Below are 24,065 nucleotides of genomic sequence, written 5' to 3'. Positions count from 1 at the left end.
TTTTGTCATGATATTTTTTCCAAATTTTAACCTTTGATTCTCCTGTAATGTTTCAAAAATGTCGCTTTAACCAATTAGCGTTTCGTCCCTCAACATATATATCTGATTGCACTCTCAAATGAGTCGTCTATTATCAAAGGCGGCAATCTGTACATTTGGACAAAATTTTTTTATTGATATGTCAATACAGATTTATTTGAATATAATCGTCTCCTTCAAAGAATACGGTTCAAAACCTGCATTAAATAAAGGTTAATAGTTAACCTGTTATTTATCTAAGATGTCGTTCCGAAGAGTTTTGTGACTGCCAATGGAATACAAAGTCAATAATTCGTTTTTCTGATTTACCAATCATTGTCCAAAAGTCAGATTGCCGCCTTTGATAATAGTCGACTCAAATATAACTACATATTATGTATGTACAAAATTATAATATAATCGTTTGAGGTTAACCGCCATAGAACTATAAACGTTATGCTGGTCTTCGAAGTATAAAGTTATCGGGTAAGGGAATTTAAAAGTGCTTTTGTTTATTAAAATATAATTTGTAGCTCAATATAGAATTTTTCAAAAAAAAGAAGGTACATTACTAAAAACAATAAAATATGAAACCAACATTATTGATTTATAATGATCGATTATGTAATTATTTATTTATTTAGATGCACCAACAAACTGATCATCAATACAAAACATTGACAGATTGACAATTGAATTGATGACAGATGTCACCTCAATTACAAGTGCAATAGTCGACAACATCTTGAAATTAGAAAAGTGGAAATACAATGAGTAATTTGCTTACGCGATTTGATAAATAATTTGAAATAAGTTAATATGGTTCTGAGATCAGTCAGCGTTTGAATTTTCGGTGGGGAATTTACGAGTAAGGCGAATTAGTTTCAAAATATTTAGGGCGCACTGAGAGTTATAGTCTGGCGTGTTCGGCGGACGTGGAGTCGTGTCGCGGCGGATGCGTGGCCCGCGGTCAAGGTCACTGCGCCGAGGCTATTTCGGAGACCGCCGCGCCTCAAGGACAGCTGCTTCATGCATTAGCATCTGTGCGAGCGAATGACTTACTCAAACGAACCTAATGCAACAATACGGATACGATTGCGCTAGTTAAGTGTTTTGATGAACGCACATTCATTGCGATTTGAATGCTTGCATTTGTCGTGTGCATAATTTGACTTTTTTTTACTGCTTTGATGGGTGAACGAGCTCACAGCCCACTTGGTGTTAAGTGTTTACTGGAGCCCATAGACATCTACAACGTAAATGCGCCACCCACCTTGCGATATCAGTTTTAAGGTCTCAGTATAGGTAGTTACAACTGCTGTGTTCTTCTGTGATGTTTAGAAACGCATTACTACTTCACAGCAGAAAATAGGTGGGGTGGTGGTACCTACCCGTGCGGACACACAAGAGGTCCTACCACCAGTGATTACGCAAATTATAATTTTGCGGGTTTGATTTGTATTACACAATGTTATTCCTTCACCATGGAAGTTAATCGTGAACATTTGTTAAGTACGTATTCCATTAGACAAATTAGTACCCACCTGCGGGATTCGAACACCGTTGCATCGCTAGATACGAATGCACGACGTCTTATCATTTAGGCCACGACGACTTCAGACAGACTGACGCAAAATCTACCAAATGCGAATAAATATAAAGTAGTTAATTAAAGCTCCTAACATAGGCATTTGCCTAAAAGGAGGCTTTACTGATTGATAAAGAGCAATTATGTGGTTCAAGAAATATTTTTTCATATATTTTTCCAAAGTATATTTTGTTTCGACTGTATATCAACTAATGTTTGTTCAATTGCGTCAACCACGAGTTTACTATTTATTAAAGTTTTCTATGTCACTATCAGGTCTAGTTGACGCTGTCCCGTTCAGAAAATCGCAATAAAACACTTAGAATCAGAGTTACAGCGTTAGCTATCAGCTCCAATTGCTAGAAACCATCCAGGGACCCATTAAAATATACATACAATTGGCTATATTTATCGCTTAATGACAGTACGCACAGAAGAACTATATAAAAACATAAATGTTTGCAATATGAGTATTTACTACCCACCATTAATGTTAAAAAAAAGTGAAAACAAAAATCTACCCACCAGTGCGCCCTTGACGTGTTTTGTTCCTAATATAGGAGCGCAGCTGAGGCGGCTCACTTCGATATAATGGATTGTTTTTTTTTTTTCTACCGGAGTCGCGTGACTCACACGCGAAATGCTCACATACGGCTTTTACGAATTAAATGTTTTCAGCTCCGTCTATTGAACTCTTGTGTGATTTAAAATATTTACTTCTAATTATTATTATTTTTAATGGATTTTATGACCTGGTAACTAACACCTTTAAGTCATGTCTTTGTATTCTTTTTTTTTATTGCTTAGATGGGTAGACGAGCTTACAGCCCACCTGGTTCTAAGTGGTTACTGGAGCCCATAGACATCCACAACGTAAATGCGCCACCCACCTCGAGATATCAGTTCTAAGGTCTCAAGTATTGCTACAACAGCTGTCCCACCCTTCAAACCGAAACGCATTACTGCTTCACGGCAGAAATAGGCATTCTTATATTCTATTCTTGTATTCTTATTTTTATGAAAAATGATAATATGGAGTGAAATGAAATGAAATAAAATGAAATGAAGATGATTAATTTAAGACATTAATCAGTTCGGATGAAATTAAATAAAATGACATGAAATAAAATGATATGGGACGAAATATAATCTCAGTAAAATGGTGGTCATTTACTGAGATTTTTTCAGTGGACTTTTTGGAGGATACCGAGAAGTTACGTCCAACGGCTTTGTTCCATTTTCCCACATTTGTGCACTTTCACAGATATTAAACAGTTAATAAACCACCGTTATTACACATTTAAACCTGAAAAAACATTAAACAGACAAAATAAAACAAATCACACAACTTCACTCCTCGCGTTCCAAAAAGTCTACTCCTAATTAGTTCTGAACTTCATTGCGAATTAAACAAATAAGATCGTTGCAGTAATTACTCGGTGGACCACTACGATCTGGTAGGATGTCGTGTCTATTATCAGCAATATGACAAACTATCCAGTTTTTCAAGATAAGAATACGGTGATATTCAAATTGTTATCAATGGGATATGAAGTGACTTTAAGACTCATGAAAAGCGTCATGGCCTAATGGGTAAAGCGCTTTACTGGCATCAAACGATACATACAAAGAAGCTGAGGCTTATATTACCATTTTAGTTAAGTAAATTCGTCCCTATATTTACCTACAAATAACAATAACGTAAAATGATACATATTGTGTGATAAAAATCCAATCCGCCAATATTGATCAGCAATTTATTGTTAGTATTATAGAGAGGACGGTCGATGGGGCAGAAAGATCCTGGAGTGGCGACCACGTACTGGCAAGCGCAGTGTGGGACGGCCACCTACTAGATGGACCGACGACCTAGTAAAAAGCGCTGGGTCTCGTTGGATGCAGGTGGCAATGGACCGGTCGCACTGGAAATCTATTGGAGAGGCCTATGTTCAGCAGTGGACGGCGATAGGCTGAAATGATGATGATGATGATGATTATTAGCATTTAAATATCTAAATGTAAACATATTGTATAATGCTGAAAATACCCAAGAAGAAGAATGGGTAATTCAATAACATCGCCGAACAAAATTTAAAACAAAACCTCCGGCAATCGGTACAGGAGGTTTTTTTTTTCATTCTCTAATAAAGAATGAAAAAAAACCTCCGGTACTGATTACCCTATACTATGTTTTGTCAATCAAAATAATTTAAAATCTCCTACCAACTTACCAAACACACATTCCATTTTACCAACATATATTAATATAATCACGGATACAATGCACGTGGACACATACAAGTGGCATAATTAAAAATAAAGTCATGATAAAATAAATCTCCTAATTAAAACATGATGAATGTATAATTACGAAGCGTGTCACGTAGTGTAATAATTTAAAAGACAAGATTAAATCAATATTAAGTTGTTCTTAAGAGAAAATAAATAGAATGAACGATCTCATTAAAAAGACGTAATTTTTTCGCCTACCTATGTGCTTAGCGAGTTTTTTTATCGTTTTCGATAGCGTAAAAGTTAACTCTGATTTGTATGCAGTTGGAACAGCGCCTCTAGTGGAAAACACAGGCAAACCTTCCAACTCCATACAAATTTGAGTTAACTTTTACGCTATCGAGAACGTTAAAAACTCGCACTAAGCACACTGTTCGCTGTGAGCCTAAACAACTACGCACGGCTTGGGTGGGTAATAACTACGGCTCTTACTTGTTGCTCATTCTCGGAGGACTTGATAACACTATCCTTAGCACGAATAGTGCTTCGCTGAATCTACCACCGAGACGTGATGTGTAAGTAATGTGTGAGGCCAATTATCTACGATTGACGAGGAGATAATACTATTCTCACAAAAAAGAAAACAATTATAGAATATTTTGGATGCCTTAGCCCCAACTATAATAGTTTTACGGTATAATAATCCCACGTTTTTTAATTTAATGTATCTTATAAAATCTTCAGATTTCGTGATTGCCTCGTGGATGTTTCAATTGTCAAAGTGGCACGTTGTAATATTTTAAGTGTTAAGTTACCCCTATCATCAGATAGGTTCTGAGATTACTCAAGTATGGCCCCAAAACTTAATATACATACTCAGTCTATGTTTAACACCATTAATTACTTAACTTGAAGGCAGCTTTCAACGTTATTTTCCCCAACTTAAAGACGTTAGATTACAATTTTAATAATTCAAAATTTGTTTAAATCAGGAACCAACAACAATACAATAATTTTATTACTTAGATTCAGATTAAAAATAATGATGATTAAACTTAATAAAGCATGTCACTTTAGTTCATAAAGTACTTTTATTAATAATCTAAAGAATGTCACATTAATGCACCACGCTAACGATTACAGTAATTTTGTATACCAGATAACTTCATTATCACATTGAAACTATATATAACGATTAAGAATTTATTTTTAATCCTCTTTAAGTTTCCGGTGTGAGTCTTAAATATTTACGTAAATGTCCTAAACAAACATCTATAAATAGAAGATAATTTGTTGTTGAAAAAGAACAGCTGTTTAGTAGAAGACGCCATGTTTTTTGTGTCATTAAGTGTAGAAAGACAGGTAGCGTTACAATATTTCTAAAGTGAGATAAAATTAATGAAGTTCATTCGTATTGATTGGGTGCAGCACTAGCAATTTTTCGGAGAACATTTAAATTATAATTATGATTAGAATAAGAAAAATCAATATTGAATATTCGTAATTGTATTTTATCCACTTGGAGAGATAAAGGGAAAATAAATGAGAATGAAATTGCAATGAGGTTGTTTTAACTATGAATGTTTTGACTATGAAGGCTTTAGAGCAAGACATAATAAAAAATGGATGGATTGCGTGAAAGACGATAGGTATGTGTGAGAGGGGAGTGAACGAAAAACTGGTATATGATAGCTCCTCTATCATATACCATTTCTTGGTAGAAGAAAACGTGTTGTGCCGAGCCCAGGTGACTGGAAGAAGGGCAGGAGAATGATGAAGAGATAAAAGGAAAGTTTTCTTTATAAAGATGACGAACGACGAAGAAAACAATATCACTACATAGTATAAAACCAAGTCCCTTTTTTTCTCTGTCTCTATATCCCAATGTATGCTTAAATCTTTGAAACTACGCAACGGATTTTGATGCGGTTTTTTTTAATAGAGTGATTGAAGAGGGAGGTTTATATGTATAATAACATCCATTAAATAGTAGAGAAATCAATAATAAATTAGTTTACGAAGCGAAGTGAGGACGGGTCGCTAGTAGTATAATAAATCAATAAAATAATAAATAAAAAATCAAATATACGTAACCATCGCGCCACCCGCCACCGGAGTAGAGTTAATCTATATTACCTAGAGCCACTGCGGTCATCCACAGTGTGTCCAGGGATCTTTTCTGCCACGTACCATATGGATTTGGAATGAGCTCCCCTCCACAGTACTTACCGAGCGCTATGAAATATCCTTCTTCAAACGAGGCTTGTGGAGACTACCTACATAACTTTAGACAGCGGCTTGACTCTGCCCCTAGCATCGCTGAAGTCCATGGGCGATGGTAACCACTCACTATCAAGTAGGCCGTACGCTTGTCTGCCTCCAAGAGCAATAAAAAAAAGTGAAGTATGCTTTACGTGTTACCACGGTTTGTAATCCAAAAGTAATTAGGTGAAAGTCTCATTCGACATAAAAATACTTCAAAATCATACTTAATTAAGCTTTCGGAGATTTGCATAAATAGGATTACCATTGGCTAGCGATAATTTTAGTGGATTGTTTCCTGTTTTTTTTTTGTTTTCGTGTGTAACGAGCGAGACTTACCATCTATCTATCCGTCTGTCATGCTCTGATGCTTAGGAAATTTACTGCGCACACAATGTATTTGATAGACCAAATAACTTCATTTATTCAAAAGTAAGACAATTACTACCGCTTTCGTGGATCACGACTGATACAGAGGAAAGTTTATTTTTTCACTGCTTTATCAGTAGTTTTTTCCGTTGTGATCAAGAAGAGGACTCTGGACCGCAATTCACCCGTTGTGCATGTCTTAGGGTGCAACCAACTAAAACATTATGATAATGAACAACATTATTAAATGCGATTGAGATTTTGACGTCTTCTTTCAAGTTGCGTGTCTACATTGTCGTTAAATGGTGGTGAGTTACAATAATCATTAAACACTAAGAGGACTGAGAATGAAGACATTCAATACTAGCTAGACAATTGTAGGCAGTGACTTCGCTTCTAGCCTTGTATAGGATCTCAACATCCGGTATCCCCGTAGTTACATCATTTATTATACTACATATATAATGAATACACATTTGTGATACACTATTGTTAAATCGTTTTGCACCGTTATTTTACAATAATAAACACCCTGTATGTGAGATACAGCATGGTATTTTTCTCTCGTCCGTCCGTCACGGTGTGAAGCGGCCGAACGGGGTCGTCGAACTCTGTCTAACTGCGATTCGCGTGTTGATCGTGGCCGGCCGCACACGCGATCGAATTCACGACCAACACTTACGGCGTGGGTCTAGTCTCAAAGTTAATCAAACCTAAAACAGTCAATTTTATATCTCCTGCTTCAGTACTATCAAACGTCGAAACAATGGTCGAAAGTATCAGCTCTGCTTAATGCGAGTTTGTTAACGTTCTCGATAGCGTAAAAGTTAACTCGAATTTGTATGGAGTTCGAACATATGCCTACGTTTGCCGCTAGGGGCGCTGTTCTAACTGCAAACAAATTTGAGTTAACTTTTACGCGATCGAAAACGTTACAAAACTCACACTAAGCATACTGTTGTTAAGTGGTTACCATAAACATAACGCAACCATGAGTTTGAGACAAAAACACGAAGTATTGTTTTCGGCTCACACAAACTACCAACATAAAAACCACAAATTATTGTAACATCGAACTTGACGATTATTTGAAAATTAACTAACTAATTAAATTAACTAATTAGTCGGAAGGTTTAACGCAAAATACCATATCTCTGAAAGTGGACCGAAGCGACTCGAGATCTCATTGTACAGTTAGGCGTCTACAATACGCCAGCAGAGAGATCTGGGTCTAACTGAACATTTTTATTGCTTGAAATTCTACAGTTTTGATATGTTTCTTTTTTCGTGAATAATAATATGCTTTTGAAGTTTTTTGTGACATTATTGGGCCGAAATCTTTATGCCTGCAATTAACGTTCGAATCGATACAATTTTATCGTAAGTATCCACCGAATGTATGTCGATGAAAGCTCTTATTTCGTCATCAAAGCAATATGTTCCGGTTTTAAGGGTGGGAGGCCGCTTCCCCTCAAAAGACTGACTCTTTTTTTTTCCTACCTAAGCTGGATAGCCTTGAGAGGCTATTTCAGCGTAACCTTAACTGGTAGGCGAGCTCACGGGGCTCAAACCGGAGTGATGCTAACACTGACCCTAGCAAAAGCAGTGCTTCGCAGAATCTACTACCGGATTGGAAACGCGCACTGAGAAGATCCGACGAGAAACTCAGTGGACGGTGTCTATGGGCTAATTCGCTCGCCGAGCCCTTCATCGCAAGCGACGGGTTCGACGAGGACGGTGACCGGTGCTTGTGGTACCTAAAAGCACCGTTAATGGATCGGGAGGATCCGTAATGACTGACTGACTCGCTCGTCTACCGTCACATCTCTATCTATGAAAGGAGGGTACTAATTCCTTAGTCTACGGCGCCTCTATGAAAGGTTATTAGGTTCTTAGTATCCTCTAAGGTAATGGCGCCCTAACCACAGACAATAATTTCGAGCGGACAATTCGCGCGGGTACCGGTGCGTCTTTCGGTTCAATGAAAACTTGCATTACCGGTTTTCGTCGTTATATATCAATACAGCTTTTTATGTTACGGTATTCGACCTTAAACCATATAAAGATTGTAATTTGTTTACTGTACAAATTATGTGGGCTTTTTTGAAACAGTATCTTTTTGTAAAGGTTCTTTTTTATTCGACTAAATGGTATTACTGGCTCGAACGTATGATCGTATGAACGGATGATGATTTTTAGTTTTTAGTATTTTATTGAAACTATACAACAAATTATTTTTTTGTGAATTGGTCAATGTTTTCTAAAAAGATTTTTTTGCTCTAGACGTACAGAACAGTTATTGCAGAGCATGACTGTTTTTTCGCCCAGCGCGTGCTCTGCGGTAAACAATTCATCTGCCTCAAAACACGAGATGGACTGTACGATAAACTGTGCTCAAAAGTTTATGTTTCGAACGTAAACAACTCTCTAAGTTTATATAAAATAAATAAACGAAACTCGAGGAAATTTAAAATAAGCATTGTTTACATTCTACAATGCGTACTGTGATTATTTACGATACTAACAGTGAGCTCAGCGGTCAACCACCTTTGAACTGTTGATACATTTGATTTTGTAAAAATGATTGATTAGTAGAGTACGCTCAATTAAATAATAATACAATACTTACGGCACTAAAATCGAAAGCAAATATAATTATTAGTAAAGGATATAAAATTCACCGGTCGTGAACCACCATCCTTTCTATTTCTGCCTCAAAGCAGTCATGCCTCCCGGTTGCAAGGGTGGGATAGCCGTTGCATTTGGGACTGCCTGCATGTCAACTTAACACCAGATAGACGGTGAGCTCATCATCCCTTTACAGTAAGACAAAATCAAAAAATATTTATATTGAGATGCAAATTTTCAATAACATTCGCTTTCTAAAAGAGAAGTACATATAGTATAAATGGTAAGTCCCTAACTCCATCATCTTCAAACCAAAGTGTACTCTAATAAAAAATGATACAATTCGTATTCAAAACAGAAGCTACACAAAAAGCTGTAATAAAACAACTTGTGTGCCCCCGCCAAGACGGCGGTAAAAAATCGCACATGAAACACATGCTGAATACCACACGCAAATATTTATAAAAGAAAAGAAAAAAACTCTTTTAATAAATACGACTATATTTGAAGTTGAAGTTTTTTAAGTTTTCATTTAGACTTCGACTTGTATGGAAATGGATCAGCTTGTTGGACGACTAAGGTAGCGGATGAAAGGCGATTGCATGCAGCAGAGATGCGAATGTTGCGATGGATGTGTGGAGTAACGAGAATGGATAGAATAAGATAGAGAGAGAATAAAAATAATAGAAGTGCGCGTTTGGGATGGTATGGGCATGTGATGAGACGAAATGAAAATGAGGTAAGAGAATGTTAACTATGAATGTGGAAGGATATAGAGGAAGAGGTAGACTTAAGAAGAAATGGATGGATTGCGTGAAAGACGATATGGGTAAGAAGGGAGTGAGTGAAGAAATGGTATATGATAGAAGAGTATGGAAGGAGAAAACATGTTGCGCCGACCCCAGGTGACTGGGAGAAGGACAGGATAATGAATGATGATGATTTAGACTTCTACTTCTAGTCCTACTTGTGAACACAACACTAATTCATAGTGTTAGTAAATTCTCTCAGGTTGAGCCTATGAGCTTACCTACCCGTCCGGGCGTAGATGGAATAGCCCAGCGAATAGGTAGGAAAAAAAGTCTCAACTCACTATGTTTTATTTCTTCCGGAAACGATTCATAGAGTAAATTGTAATTAAAGCTAATTTTACGGTTTAATCTCGCGTGTTTAATTATCATTATATAATATTATTTCCATCGTTTCGATTATTTATTTAACAGTTTTCGTGGTCACGGATGACTTAAGTGCGATATACGTGGACATTAGAATATTGCTTTAAACTACCGTCTAATTTTCTATAATTATTTATAGATTTTTTACGTTTCATTTCACACTAATAGGATCTTGAGCTCTGGCATTTAGTCCAGATTTAGAGGCCGTAAAACTAGATTTAATTTTGTCTAGGATTCAAGAAGAACTGAAGAAAAACTATTTTTCACTCTATTTTTACTTAATAAAAATGTCAACGCAGAAAATAATGGAAATTAATATTCAACTGAAACCGAAGTAAGAAAAAATGTAGATCAACATGGAATCGATGCAGATGTCTGTGGTGGCTATCCGTGGAGTGATAGCAGCGGACCTGACGTCCTATCCACCCCCCAGACCTGACTAGAGAGGACTACCAACCTTGGTAGAAAGGGTGATACTGGACCGATTGATAAATGTATAACAGTTAGTACATGCCTAGTTAGGAAACAGTGGCCATGCATAAGATGATGCCACTATGCCAACGTTTGCTTTTTTAATATCAATAAATATCGCGTCAAGGCCTCAAGGTTGCTAGGAAACAGAATCCCATTGTGTCAGTTTTGATGTCCCTATCTAATAGACACACATCATTAATTTCGTAAGCATTGTCTCTCTTTAGTTGATAACCACACGACAGGATGTTGCAGTATCTAATTTGATATAATCTAGCGTCTCCGGTTACTAATAGGAGGACACGGCATGCCCCACGGTCACCCACAGCAGGCTTTACTCGCTTAATTCTCCTCAATCAGCCTTGCCTGGTTGCGATATTCGAACTATTGTCTATAACTGAACTCCTAAATAACAAGATCAACTTCTAGTCATTTAGCTACTATGTAACTACGTATCACGAGTGTCTTGATGTCCTTGGGCTGCGATAATGACTGAATAGGTCCACGCGTATAGTAAAAAAAGTTATCCCAGCTACACCATACTCTTTTTGATGGGCACTATTATTTGAAGATTTGCTCTAGATTATCTCTTCTGCTTAGTACCGGTCTTTCATTTGTGTGGCCGTGTGTGGCCGAGTACAGTGCAATACATAGGCGTGCCTTTGACCCAGTGTTGAGGCCTCGTTCCCGGAGCGTGACGGGCGCGTCCTGCTCTCAATAGATCGTGCTCATCTCGTATGACCTTCGCGCTTTAGCTTTGAGACACGTATTCGTTATTTTATACAGTTGTGAATTCGGGTAAATTATTCGATTTATCTGAATTCAAGTGTACTGTATATGGCTTTTAAATTATCGAAACTGTATTACGGCGGGGATGGGATCGAACTTCGGGCGACCCCACACCGAATGATCGTCCCAGCCTGTGGGGTGATGATTCGAGAATTTTCCCTCAACCAAAAGAGGTGGATAGTCAGTGGAACTACTGGTAGAATTAAACAGTCATTGACAAATCACAAGTACGTTCTCCCTAAGCAACCAAGGCCAAATTATAGGCGATGCTATCTGTATTTCTTTATTAAGTTACAAATTTTGAACTTGTTGTATTTCCTTCACACTGTCCGAACAGGTGTTCTCATTCATGACAGCAACACCAAACAGCAAGAGGTCGCAAGTGCACATAACGTGAAATATGCTCCCGTGATAGTTATTGCCGTTCTTTGATTTTCAATTTGTTGACTCATTAATAAGATATAGAAGATGATAAGGTAGCGCATAATAAGCCGCCACCAAAAAAATCTTGTTTGATGAGTTTACAGCTAGAATTGATCGTTCATATCGTTTGCCAGGATCTCTGATTCGTAGCATATAAACCTGTAATACTTGTTTTGTCAAACTTATTTAAATTGGGCATATTAGAACACTGATGTGGACACTCTATCTGGTCTGCATTCGTTACTTGAGTTCACCAAATACACGCCAATTTGAAACATGACTTAAGGATCAAAATAGCTTTGGATTAACTGTTCTGCCTAAGCCGAAACGAAAACGTTTGCAAAAACATCTTAGGTCCTACCAGACTATAAAAACTAGGTACATTATTCGTCGATATTATAGTCAATCGCAACTACATTGAAGATCAGCTTAACTTTTTGCTCATTAACAATTCTATAATTTAGTGCCTATATGCTTTTGCACTAGAGTGAACAAATGTTATATGATAGAGAAGTATGGAAACTTTTTGCGCCGACCCCAGGTGACTGGGAGAAGGGCAGGAGAATGATGAGGATGATGCTTTTGCACTAGATAGACGGTTGAGCTCCTGGCCCTCCATATTTTAAAGGGTTAGCGAAGTCCACAAACACCATAACCTGGATGCCGATACCAACCTTGTTACATGGATTTTATTTGATTATGAAGCATAAAATTGTCGCGTAACTGGACTATACCAAAGCCCCGACTCTGAGATAACCAACGTCCGCTAGTTTATCTGTTAACTTTACAAAGTGCGCGTTAAATCAGCGTGACGTGACACGATTACTACGGGATTATGTTACTTAATTAGCTTAACGGTAAATGAGATCGAGAACTTTACTGGCACGGCGTGTTGGCAGCCACGCGGGTGGGCACCACGTGGGTCTAGTTTTCATGCGAAGCAGCTAATTATTCTAGTTTTTTTTTATTGCTTAGATGGGTGGACGAGCTCACTGCCCACCTCGTGTTAAATGGTTACTGGAGCCCATAGACATCTACAACGTAAATGCGCCACCCACCTTGAGATATAAGTTATAAGGTCTCAGTATAGTTACAACCTCTGCCCCACCCTTCAAACCGAAACGCATTACTGCTTCACAGCAGAAATAGGCGGGGTGGTGAGTCGTTTGAAGGGAGAGGGTCGTTATACAATACATTTGAGGTTTCGACCTGGTGTCTCAAGGTGGGGTTAGAACGTGAGGTTTATAGACTGATAAGCGTTTAGTGTACGATCTGTGTCAGATGCTGGGATCTCAGTAGATTTACAGCAATCTGTTTGTTTACTGTAAGCTCAAAGTTAAGACCCCCGGCTTACTTAAGTCATTAGTATAGGTCGTTGACCTCGTGGCTAGTACCATTTTCATTGACTAACAAGCTGGCGCAATATTTAGCGCACCTGACCGCTAGACCCGAAGGTCGTGATTTCGATTCCGACTTCAGGAAAACATTCGTGTGACGAACAGGATTTCTTGCTTTTTTTTCGTAGTTGACATATTACAGGGGTTTCTAGTTTAAGGCCAGATGACTGTGATTTGTGTGATTTGTCCATGATAATGTATACATTTCCTGGAAGTGATAACGTACGTACCTACGTGAATATGGCCAAACGAATTGTACAATCCAGTTAAAGGATTAAGAACAAGACTGGCGTGAGACCATTAGCCGATTCGATTAGGCTTCACTCCAAAGTATTGAAGCAAGGGCGTAGACCTCATTTACTTTATGTCTATGGCACCCCTATTTCCTGCCCAAGTGAATCGGGTAATGTAAATAAGTGTAATAGACATAGAGGAGCCGATATACTCCGCAGTGTACAGAAACCAAAACTTCGCCAGACAATGAACCTAGACAACAATAAAACGCAGACCGGCGGGCGTTATCTCTACGCAGCAAGGGATTGTTGAATGGAGACTGCGAGAGGCTGACGCTTCCATTGTTAGATTCTTCCTCCATTCAAGCACTGTTTACTTATCATTAAGCTTTTCAGATGAAAGCTCGATCTATATCTCGACGTGTTTGTTTCGATGTACCGTTTGCCGAGTGATATCTATCAACCATGTCTTTCAGTAGCAAGTTTATTAGTTTGGTACTCGCAAAGTTTTGATTTTTGTGTAAAGGATTTTTTTATGAGATTCTAACTTTACCGGGATACATAATTTAAATTTTTCTAATGTTGCACCTTAAAGAATAAATCTCATGTTAAATATACGGTCAATGTCGTTCGCATTTCGGGAATGAGACAGAGCATCTCCTCGCGATCCCCACTAAAGGATTTTATGTATTTATTACTATGAAATCTATGGCATATCAATTAATACAACAATATACGTACTCATATATTAAAATACGTATACGACATCTAATAGCACACGCATTTATATACCTACTTTTATTTGCATGCATGCATACATTTTTACTGGTGGAAGGATGTCTTGTGAATCCCCACGGGTTGGTACCATCACCCTGCCTATTGCTGCCGTGAAGCAGTAATGCGTTTCGGCTTGAAGGGTAGGACAGCCGTTGTACTGTAAAAACGTAACCTATGAACTCATATATCGAAGTAGTGGCGGAATTTGCGTTGTAGGTGTCTATGGACTCCGATAACCACTTAGGTAACACCAGGTAGGCAGTGTGCTCGTCCACCCACCTAAGAAATAACAAAAAATAGATAGTATCTTGGTAGTAAGCAGTCCTAGGCTGTGTCCCTTGTTTTGTGGAAGGGTGGTATAAGCAACTGTAGCTACTTACCCAAAATTGGTCACTGTGCTAAGGAATACGTACGTTGTAATTTTGTATTCAAGATATAAAAATAAATGAATATTAATCTATATATTAATACGTGAAGCAAAAACTTTGTATCCCTTTTTACGAAAATTGCGCGGACGGAGGAGTATGAAATTTTGCACACTTATAGAGAAGAAGTGCACAATGCTAATATTTTTTTTAAATAATGCATAAAAGATACATTAAATCAATAAAGAAAACATTACACACACTACATACCATGTATTTGACGCACACACGCGTGCATACTGTTTATTCTCAAACTTTTGTTCTTGACGTCTGTTGACAAATTGAGAATAGATTAAATATTGTTTGTCTTTGTTAATATTTTTTATAGTGTAGTCTTGGCGAAATTTGTGATTATAGGAGTATAAAATACAATCATAATAGTGTACAAACTTACAATTCCAATTAATTATAGTCGAATTTCGACTACTGCGGGACCTCTAGTAGGTATAAATAAATAGTGTAATTTTCACGGCGGATATCAACATTAGTCGCAAAGCGTGACAACCGTGAAACGAACAGAAACACGGATTAGTGCCGCTACTGAGGTCACTTCACGGCACATTTATCTTAGGTTACAGCATCTATGATCTTCTTTGTTTATTTTACGAGCTCGCTACCCGACCCCGTCCGACAAGCGATTTTACCGGATATATACTATGTAGGTATATTTGTCGACATTCAAATTTCAAGAAGAACAAAAGAATTGAATATTGTACTTGTCTCAGTATTAACAGTACAACGGTTGCCCTACCCTTCAAGCCGAAACGCATTACTGTTTCACGGTGGAAATAGGCAGGGTGGTGGTACCTACCCGTGCGGACTCAAGATGCCCTACCATCAGTAATTACGCAAATTATAATTTTGCGGGTTTGATTTTTATTACACGATGTTATTCCTTCACCGTGGAAGTCAATTGTTATCATTTGTCAAGTACGTATTTCATTAGAAAAATTGGTACCCGCCTGCGGGATTCGAACATCGTTCCATCGCTAGATACGAATGCACCGGGCGTCTTATCCTTTAGGTCACAACGACTCTATACTACTAGGTACTACTAGACAAGCTATTAAAATCGTACTAACGTGAAACTGCTCATGTATGTTTTAGTTTCCATATTATTATTATGGCGCGGTATATCCAATTGAATTGAAACTTTTTACATTTGCTGTTGTTATTACTGTAAGTTCGAAAGGCGTGTAGCTTCTAAAATTGTGTTTTCTTTTGTAAAATTTCAAGTCGAATTAAAACATTCGTAGTTTAGATCACTAATGATTTGAAATTCTCTGTTCGCCCCAGTCACAGTCTAGACGTATCTTTTAAAAGAACCACGGCGATTAAAACGACTGTGAACTCGTAAAGGGAATAAAGAGCCAGTCGAAGGCCGCCAGGACATCGTCCTTTCAACCCAGACGACTCGAAGGTCACAATAGATCGAAACATCTTTCAGTCCTTTTTTAATGAACTTGCTCCTTTTTTCTTGCTATCTCATTTATGGGGACGAATTCACGATCCTCTTGGTGTTTACAGGACTAAGGACATCACGCCGACACTAACCTTGAGGCATGAGGTCGAAGCCTGATATTTATTGTATAATTTTTTCCATAAAATGAATATTAGAAAATTTTATAACTGTTTTAGATACGTCGTTATGTTACACCGCAGTTTCGGTACTACCGCTCTGTATATTGCAAATTTTCTACTAAATAACTACCACTAAACTATTCTTTTTATTGTTTTTATCATGGTATCACTTGGCCCCAAACGAAGAGTCTCTATACTATGACAGCGAGAGACCACACACAAAAATTTCACCGAATTCAGAAACGAACCCATAACTTTCCTCACAGCACTCAGGGGCGCTAATTGCTGCGCCACCGGGTCGGTCAAAATTCCTTTTTGCATAAGCAGTTGGACCAATCAATATTGGTGGTTGAAATTTTGATCATGTCTCGTTGTGGGTGGCTGGTAGTGGAGCTTGGCTCATACATACATAGTAACATTATATACAACGAGAAAGATATCGCCATGTCACGAAAGCATACGCAATTTGTTAATGTATTACTCCATTGTCGCCAGATCACAATGAACGGACACAGCAATGGCGACATCAACAGCGCTGGAGACATCCTCACCCAGAACCAGCAGAAAGGATGGTGGACCATCGGCCTGATAAACTCTCGGTACCGCTACCTCACCGCCGAGACCTTCGGCTTCAAGATCAACGCTAACGGCACCAGTCTAAAGAAGAAACAGATTTGGACCCTCGAGCCTGCTTCCGGGAATGCCAATGATAGTGAGTTAATTTGTATGCTTTATTGTACCTATATGTCTTGGATTTTTAACCTAGCGTCTTCAAGTCCAAAATAGATTTAAAGTAATAATTGAAATCGTGCAATAGAGCTTTTGGTGAAAAGACAAAATCCGTTTCTTGTCTCTAAAGTTGGAATGCAGACCCACAACTGTGTCTGGTGGTCGTTCTTGTTACGCGTATCTTCTCAGCTAATAAAACTAAATCTGGCGGAAAGATTACAAGAAACCTTACAAATTTCATTATAAGATTCGAACAATTTCGCAGGTATTTCAAAACGACCAATTGAAAATTATAAAGTACCTACATGCTTTGATAAATAAATCATAAAGGGAACTAACCATTTTCTTCCTGATAACGATTTTTCTAGTCAGAATATTAGATCGAAGCAACAAAATGATTGTATTGCCATTATTCCTTGATACGTGTGCAGATTTTCAAATCAATTGGTCCAATTGAATTTAGTAAAAATTACATTGTAAGATTCCCTTGGATACATTCAGGCCTAGCTAGTAAAAGCTTGGATGTACAATGCCAGGGTAAATAGGCGAAAACAAATTTTAGAGGCTTTTCTAATTTGATAATAGAGAAAGTAATGAGGAGGACCATCAACTAGAAACACGGAGGCAACCTACAGGACATAAAAATCTTCCCACAAATGTGGATAACAAGCCCAAAAATTTTACGAAAATGCATGACGATAAACCGTTTTTAGTCGCATTCCCCTTTCAAATACAAATTGTTGTAGAAACACACCCTCGTGTGTCGAGAGCCCTTAATTAAGTTTGCAGAGTTTGGCCACAAAGTCATCTTTCAGCAATATAGAGGGTATTTTTGCAGTAATTTATTTGTACATGTGCTTCAAATTGTGGTCAAAGTGTTTCTGAAAGCTTAGCTTATCATACCTTATAATAAAAAACATACATAAATATAATAAAAGTATAAAATATGTATCTGTAAAATATAATACCATAGTTGGTATAATTTTAAAATGACAATTTGAATGGATTTACAATAGACGCTGCATAAGAGTCCCAAATAATATGCCCTTCGGGTTTTCTTGTTTGTTTTTTCTATTTGTCTTACACTGAAGATCACTTTTTGATTAATTATATTTAAGGCGAATTTGACCTTAGAATTAACTGACACATTGATTACCCTACGAAGGCAAGCATTAAAAATGACATTAATAACAGCAAACTGTCATGCAGTTGGCTGTTCATAGACGCCTCACTGTAAATTCAACTTTACAACTAACAAAACTGGAAACATATTTTATTGCATCTACATAATTAGAATCGCGTGTTTCTGAAATAGTAAATCATTTTGTCTCGCTTATTTCGGGGCCACACTGTCAAGTGTCTTTAAAAGCCATTAATTTTCGGATCCCCTCAGTTGCGAGCGAGGGTCACGCAGAGTCGCGCCCCTCATGGCCAAGGTCTTCATGCCAACATTACCTCGTTATTTTATTTTTTTAAACAGGTGTACTAAATTTTTTAATTTTTTTTTGCTTATATGATCGGACGAGCTGGCTCACCTGTCTGACTGGTGTGAAGTGGTTACCGGAGCCATAGACATCTACAACGTAAATGCCGCCACCCACCTTGAGATATGAGTTCTAAGGCTTCAGTATAGCTACAACGACTGCCCCACCCTTCAAACCGAAACATATTACTGCTTCACGGCAGAAATAGGCAGTAAATTAGTATTACCAGTAATTTAGTATTTTTAAACCTTATAATTCTTATTTTATGATTAATCAGCAGTTGTTCGTAAAGGGTAATCAATAACTTTCAAGAAATAGATGTAATATATGGCATTCAGTGTGTTTACTAGTACTGACACTATTTGCAAAGAATAGTTAATAACACCTGCGACGGATGCGTTTAACCCGCGTCCCGCGTCCGGTGTAAGCCAACCAAAACAAGCAATAACTTTATATTTTCCTCGACAGGCATGATCTACTTGAGGTCACACTTGGACAAGTACCTAGCAGTCGACAGCTTCGGTAACGTGACTTGCGAATCAGAGGAAAAGGAACCCGGCAGCAAGTTCCACATCAGGTATTGCCTATTTTGTATAATAACATTGTAAACATTTCTCATACAACTACAACCAACTAGGATCCACTTCTTTGTTATATGCACATACATGTAAAAATTAATATGTATGTACACACATACATTCATACGTATAATAAAGACAAATCAGGTCTCCTTGGGAGGCGCTCTGGTAGCTCTTACCAAATCTCACCCCTCCTGGATGAGCCCTTGCTCGCTTACATTGTTCTGATGAAACTAGAAAGGCATCCAGGCCACCAGTAATCCCTCAGTTGAGAAACAGCACATTCGATTCCCGAACACCAAATATCAATCACAATGACTATTAATCCTGGTATGTATTGAACTTTGAGAAATGAATGACATAAAATTCCCACATTGAAATCATGCTTGCCTGCGCTACGACACATTACGAGCCGCATTCTAGACGCTTTGCAAACTGCCCATGTCACTGATTGAGTTATGCCCACTGAGGTCGATAGATAATTAGATAACCTCTCTTCGACGACATTTAAAACGATATTACCCACCTTTCATCTCCATCTTATTATTTGCCGTTCCTTATAGTTGTAACTGCGGGAAAAATAATGGTCCTTAAAACCCAAAAGGCATTGTTATTAAAAATCCACAGTATCGCAGTAACCATGGCGCCTTCAGCATCAAAGCTATATTTTGCTATATTCAATGTAGCTAACGAAATGCATATACCTATAAACTTAAAAAAAAGCTATCAAGAAAAAAAAGACGTTGGTAGATTCGAGGATGGTTAACAAGAAGGCATTTAGGTGCAATGAAGTTAGTCTCTGAATTAGCAGATGAAGACCCTGAGAGCTATAAAAACTATTTTCGAATGAGTGAAGATAATTTTGATTTTTTACTGTAGGTGTTTCGGGTCCCAGAGGTGTCTCTGGGCCCCTTACGCTGATATTCATTAATGAAATCTATTTTTTTTTTTGTACTCCATCGTTGGTTTGCCATTTTCAACGCTTGAAGCGCGTCCGAACTAAAAATACACACGTCCGCACAGCGCAGGCCCTTTCGCGACATTAGTTTCACGTCGCGTCTACACTAGAGGTGGCTAATATAACCATTAACCAATAAATTTACCGGTAAAAAAAATTAACACTTCTATTCGATAAATAAAATTACCCAAAACGGTTAAAAATACCGTTTAACAAACACACTGCGTGTAGTGGCATAGGCAATTATTGGAAATTATATTTATGCAAGTTTCAACTTTATTTCAACACGTAAGATTCATTTTCGCCTTGCAGATGTTTTCAACTTATCATGTAAAAAATATTGAATTTTATGATTTCATTGTATGCTCTATACCCCTCAAAATAAAGCACAATATTTAAGTTGGTGTATTTTACAGTTAATGATAATTTTTTTCGTTAAAAAATTGAAATGAAACGATATTTTTACCGAACGCGAAGATGACGCGATTGGTTGATTTTTTAAACGTAATATTTTGTTTGATACTTGACATTTTGGCGGCTCAGTGCATCTTTTCTATTATTTTGGTAAAGTTGTGTTTTTGTATTTTAAGAGATTTGTACTTTGTGTTTGTGTGTTTTGACTTTGTTTTTGTGTGTTTGAGACTTTGCTTACTTTGTTGTTGTGGATTTTTAAAGTGTATATCTAATTTAAAATGCCGAAACGCAATGCAGAAATATGGGATCATTTCGAAAAGTGCTTGGGAGCGGAAAAAATTGCAATGTGTAATTATTGTAAGAAAAATCAATTCAAAAATATTGAACCAGCGCACCGCCGTGTTGGAAAATTTGTAAAGAGTTTTTCCCACTAATCATTTCGTACTAATTAGTTAAGCTAGTTAGCCCTAAGCCTGTAGCTTCTAAAGTTCACTGAATCGAAAATAAATGTAAGAAACTCTACCATTCAAGTTTAACATTAGCAAAATTAGTTTTTCAACGAAAAGATTTACCGGTATTTTCAACCAATAAAAATATCGGTATTTTTTTTTATCAATTACCAGTTAACAGATAAATAAATTCAACCATTAACGCCATCTCTAGTCTACACTATGAAATTAGTTGCATGACACTAATTTCACCAAAAAATCGCGCAGGTCACGAAATTAATTTGCACTAATTGCATTAATTTTATGCATGCATTACGAAAGTATTAAATTACACGTGAAACTGTTGGTAAAACTAATATCACGAAATTAATTTCATGCCACTAATTTCGTAATGTAAATTCGTCTTAAAAGTAATATGCAGAAAATAACTGATTGTGATAGGAACTAAATATGTTATAATGATAAAATAAAATATTACGAAAAAATAATTTGTTTTCAAGTAAAAAACAGGTTGTGTGTACTGTAGTAAACAACACTGTATACACTACGGAGTATACACTATAGGTATCCGAGCTCAGTGTAGCGAGAGAGATGGCTTAACGCCGGATCGAGTGGGAGAGAATCGCACAGTCGATTGCGCATGGCGACGCGTCGCCACGGCATGCGTCGCCACGCCAGAAATCGGTTTTATGTGCGGCTATAGATGTTTCACATCAAAATCGGAGGTCATTAAAAACTTGCACATATTTATCCACTATTGGCAAAGTGTAAGTGAAGGCCTTACTTATTAAAAAAACTGCGAGCTAATAACGGATGTAATAAATTTGAATATGCCTAATACGTATTCATTCGCTACCAAAACTCGAATGAATTTTTATTTACGACACTTTAATATAATCGTGTACGACTTTCGTAATCATAATATACTTCCTTCTTCCTCTGGCGTAAATACATTTGGTGGGAACATAATATGCCGTCCGTGCCGAAAATGGGCTACTTTTTATTCCGAAATTGTAGGCGACTTGAACTTCGTTTCGCGCTAAACGCTTTATCCTGTCCCCATCTCCCTTGGTTGAGTTACGGCCTCGTGCTCCGGCTCTTATCAATCTCGCGAGGGAGACAGAGATTATAATAGGTTTGATTCCAACATATCACACCTACAACTCTCAACTTATACACCGAAGTATTCTACCTGACCCAGAGAAACCATTGAAGTGTGCGTTTCATACCTCTATTAAAGGCGACCGACTCATATCGTCAGTACAATAACATTTATTCAAAATTATTGAATCGAGATCATTAAACTCTTCATAAGCATACGTATCTATTGTTTTCATGTCTGTATTCATAACAGGAAAGTTGATAAACAAACTGACGCACACATTTCTTCCCAAACAATGCGTGAGTCAGTGAGGAATTTTGAGATAAACACTTATTTTGGTTATGGCGCATATTATATCTATTCCATTTCGGATCACAAATAGAGTTAATTATTCATAAATATTTTGATACGAATAAGGGAGTAGCTTCTATATTTTCATTAGGATCACTACTTGTTAGAATCTTCAGTATTCTTTTTTGTTGTAGGGCTAATAAATATTGTACCAAGGTTCATCACAATCGCAAGGAATGGTTTTGCAACGCATACGGTACGGATGTGCAAATAGAAATTTCTGAAGCAGTTATATTTCGTCACGAAAATTTGTTGAATACTACAGTTAGGTCCCCGTTTATGTGCTCTGTAAATGCAAATGCATCTTTTTTTAAACGAAAAAATGAGAAACTCATCACCAAATTTAAGCATCAGTCATTCCTGAAAAGTTTCACGTAACCTATAATATGATAATGAAGTTTTCGGTAAACATGACAAAGGACTTGCACCCAGTCTCGAACTTGAGACCATTTTAGATTATAGAGATCCGTATAATATCGCGTATTTTGCAACAAACAAAAGGCCAACATCAAGAGGGAAACAAGTTGGATGCCTGTTACCTTAGAAACTCGACGGTGAACGAATCCAATTTAAAATTCCCTAAAACGTTTTTGCGAGGCTTCAGTTATTGATCAGAACCACGAAGGGGAACTGGAGAGGGTGGACCTAATCGAAATCATGGCAATGTTAAATGCGTCTTTACCACAAGGCAATACAGTTGTATTTCCACTGTGGTCCACTATTGCAGATAAAAGTTTCGGCTGAATCTAAATATTTGGAGTTGCCTGTATATATTAGTAGGGCCTGAAATAATACGAGTATTTATCTAGAAGGCTTAAGGTTAGCCATAGGGTCGTATTCGTAAATTAAAGTTATTACTGAATCATGGCAGAAATAGAGGATGATGATACCTATCCGTGCTGGTTCACAAAATGCCCTACCACCATCAGTTAAAGGCGTTTTTCTATAATTTGGAAATTAAAAAAAAATCCCAACATAATGACTAAATTTCAGATCATCTCATCACAACGCCTAGAGTTCATCACTCAGCTATCAATCATATTCGGTACTGTGTGCTTTGTGCGAGCTTTGTTTTTTCCTACCTAAGCTGATAGCCTTGAGAGGCTATATCAGCGTAACCTTAACTAGTAGGTGAGCTCACGGGGCTTAAACCTGACGACGTTGCTAACACGAACCCTAGCAAGAGCCGTGCTTCGCAGAATCTACCACCGGATCGGAAACTCGACCCACTGAGAAGATCCGGCGAGAAACTCAGTGGGCTGTGTCTGAGGGTTAATTTACTCGTCGAGCCCTTCATCGCGAGCGACGGATTCGACGAGAACGATGACCGGACATGCGAGATTTTTAACGTTCTCGATAGCGTAAAAGTTTGCCTACGTTTGCCGCTAGGGGCGCTGTTCCAACATACAAATTTGAGTTAACTTTCACGCTATCGAGAACGTTAAAAAACTCGCACTAAACACACTGAACAAAAAATGCCTCATAACGTAACGAAAACAACAACGAAATCACAATAGAAATTGCGTTACCTCATTTCTTAAATACCATCTCACGTCGACCTCAAAGCGAGTAAATGCCAACAAACTTTCGTGCCATTTACCGAGACCTCAGAGCTCAATAAACGTAAACTTT

General features: G+C 37.6%; 1 protein-coding gene across 1 annotated transcript in view; it reads left to right on the top strand.

The window, feature by feature from the left end:
- Nucleotides 1-24,065, top strand: part of LOC101739127 (protein singed) — a 55,500-nt gene that overhangs the window by 15,603 nt on the left and 15,832 nt on the right. The window contains exons 2-3 of the mRNA XM_038017024.2: nt 16,864-17,080; nt 19,050-19,158. Coding sequence (XP_037872952.1) covers nt 16,870-17,080; nt 19,050-19,158 — 320 coding nt within the window. The 5' untranslated portion in view covers nt 16,864-16,869. The remainder of the gene's footprint in view (nt 1-16,863; nt 17,081-19,049; nt 19,159-24,065) is intronic.

The sequence above is a fragment of the Bombyx mori genome, chromosome 17 (genome assembly GCF_030269925.1).
Source record: "Bombyx mori chromosome 17, ASM3026992v2".
In the NCBI taxonomy this organism is placed as follows: domain Eukaryota; kingdom Metazoa; phylum Arthropoda; class Insecta; order Lepidoptera; family Bombycidae; genus Bombyx; species Bombyx mori.
The sequence above is the reverse complement of the archived record's forward strand: the minus strand, read 5'-3'. Positions and strand labels throughout refer to the sequence as shown.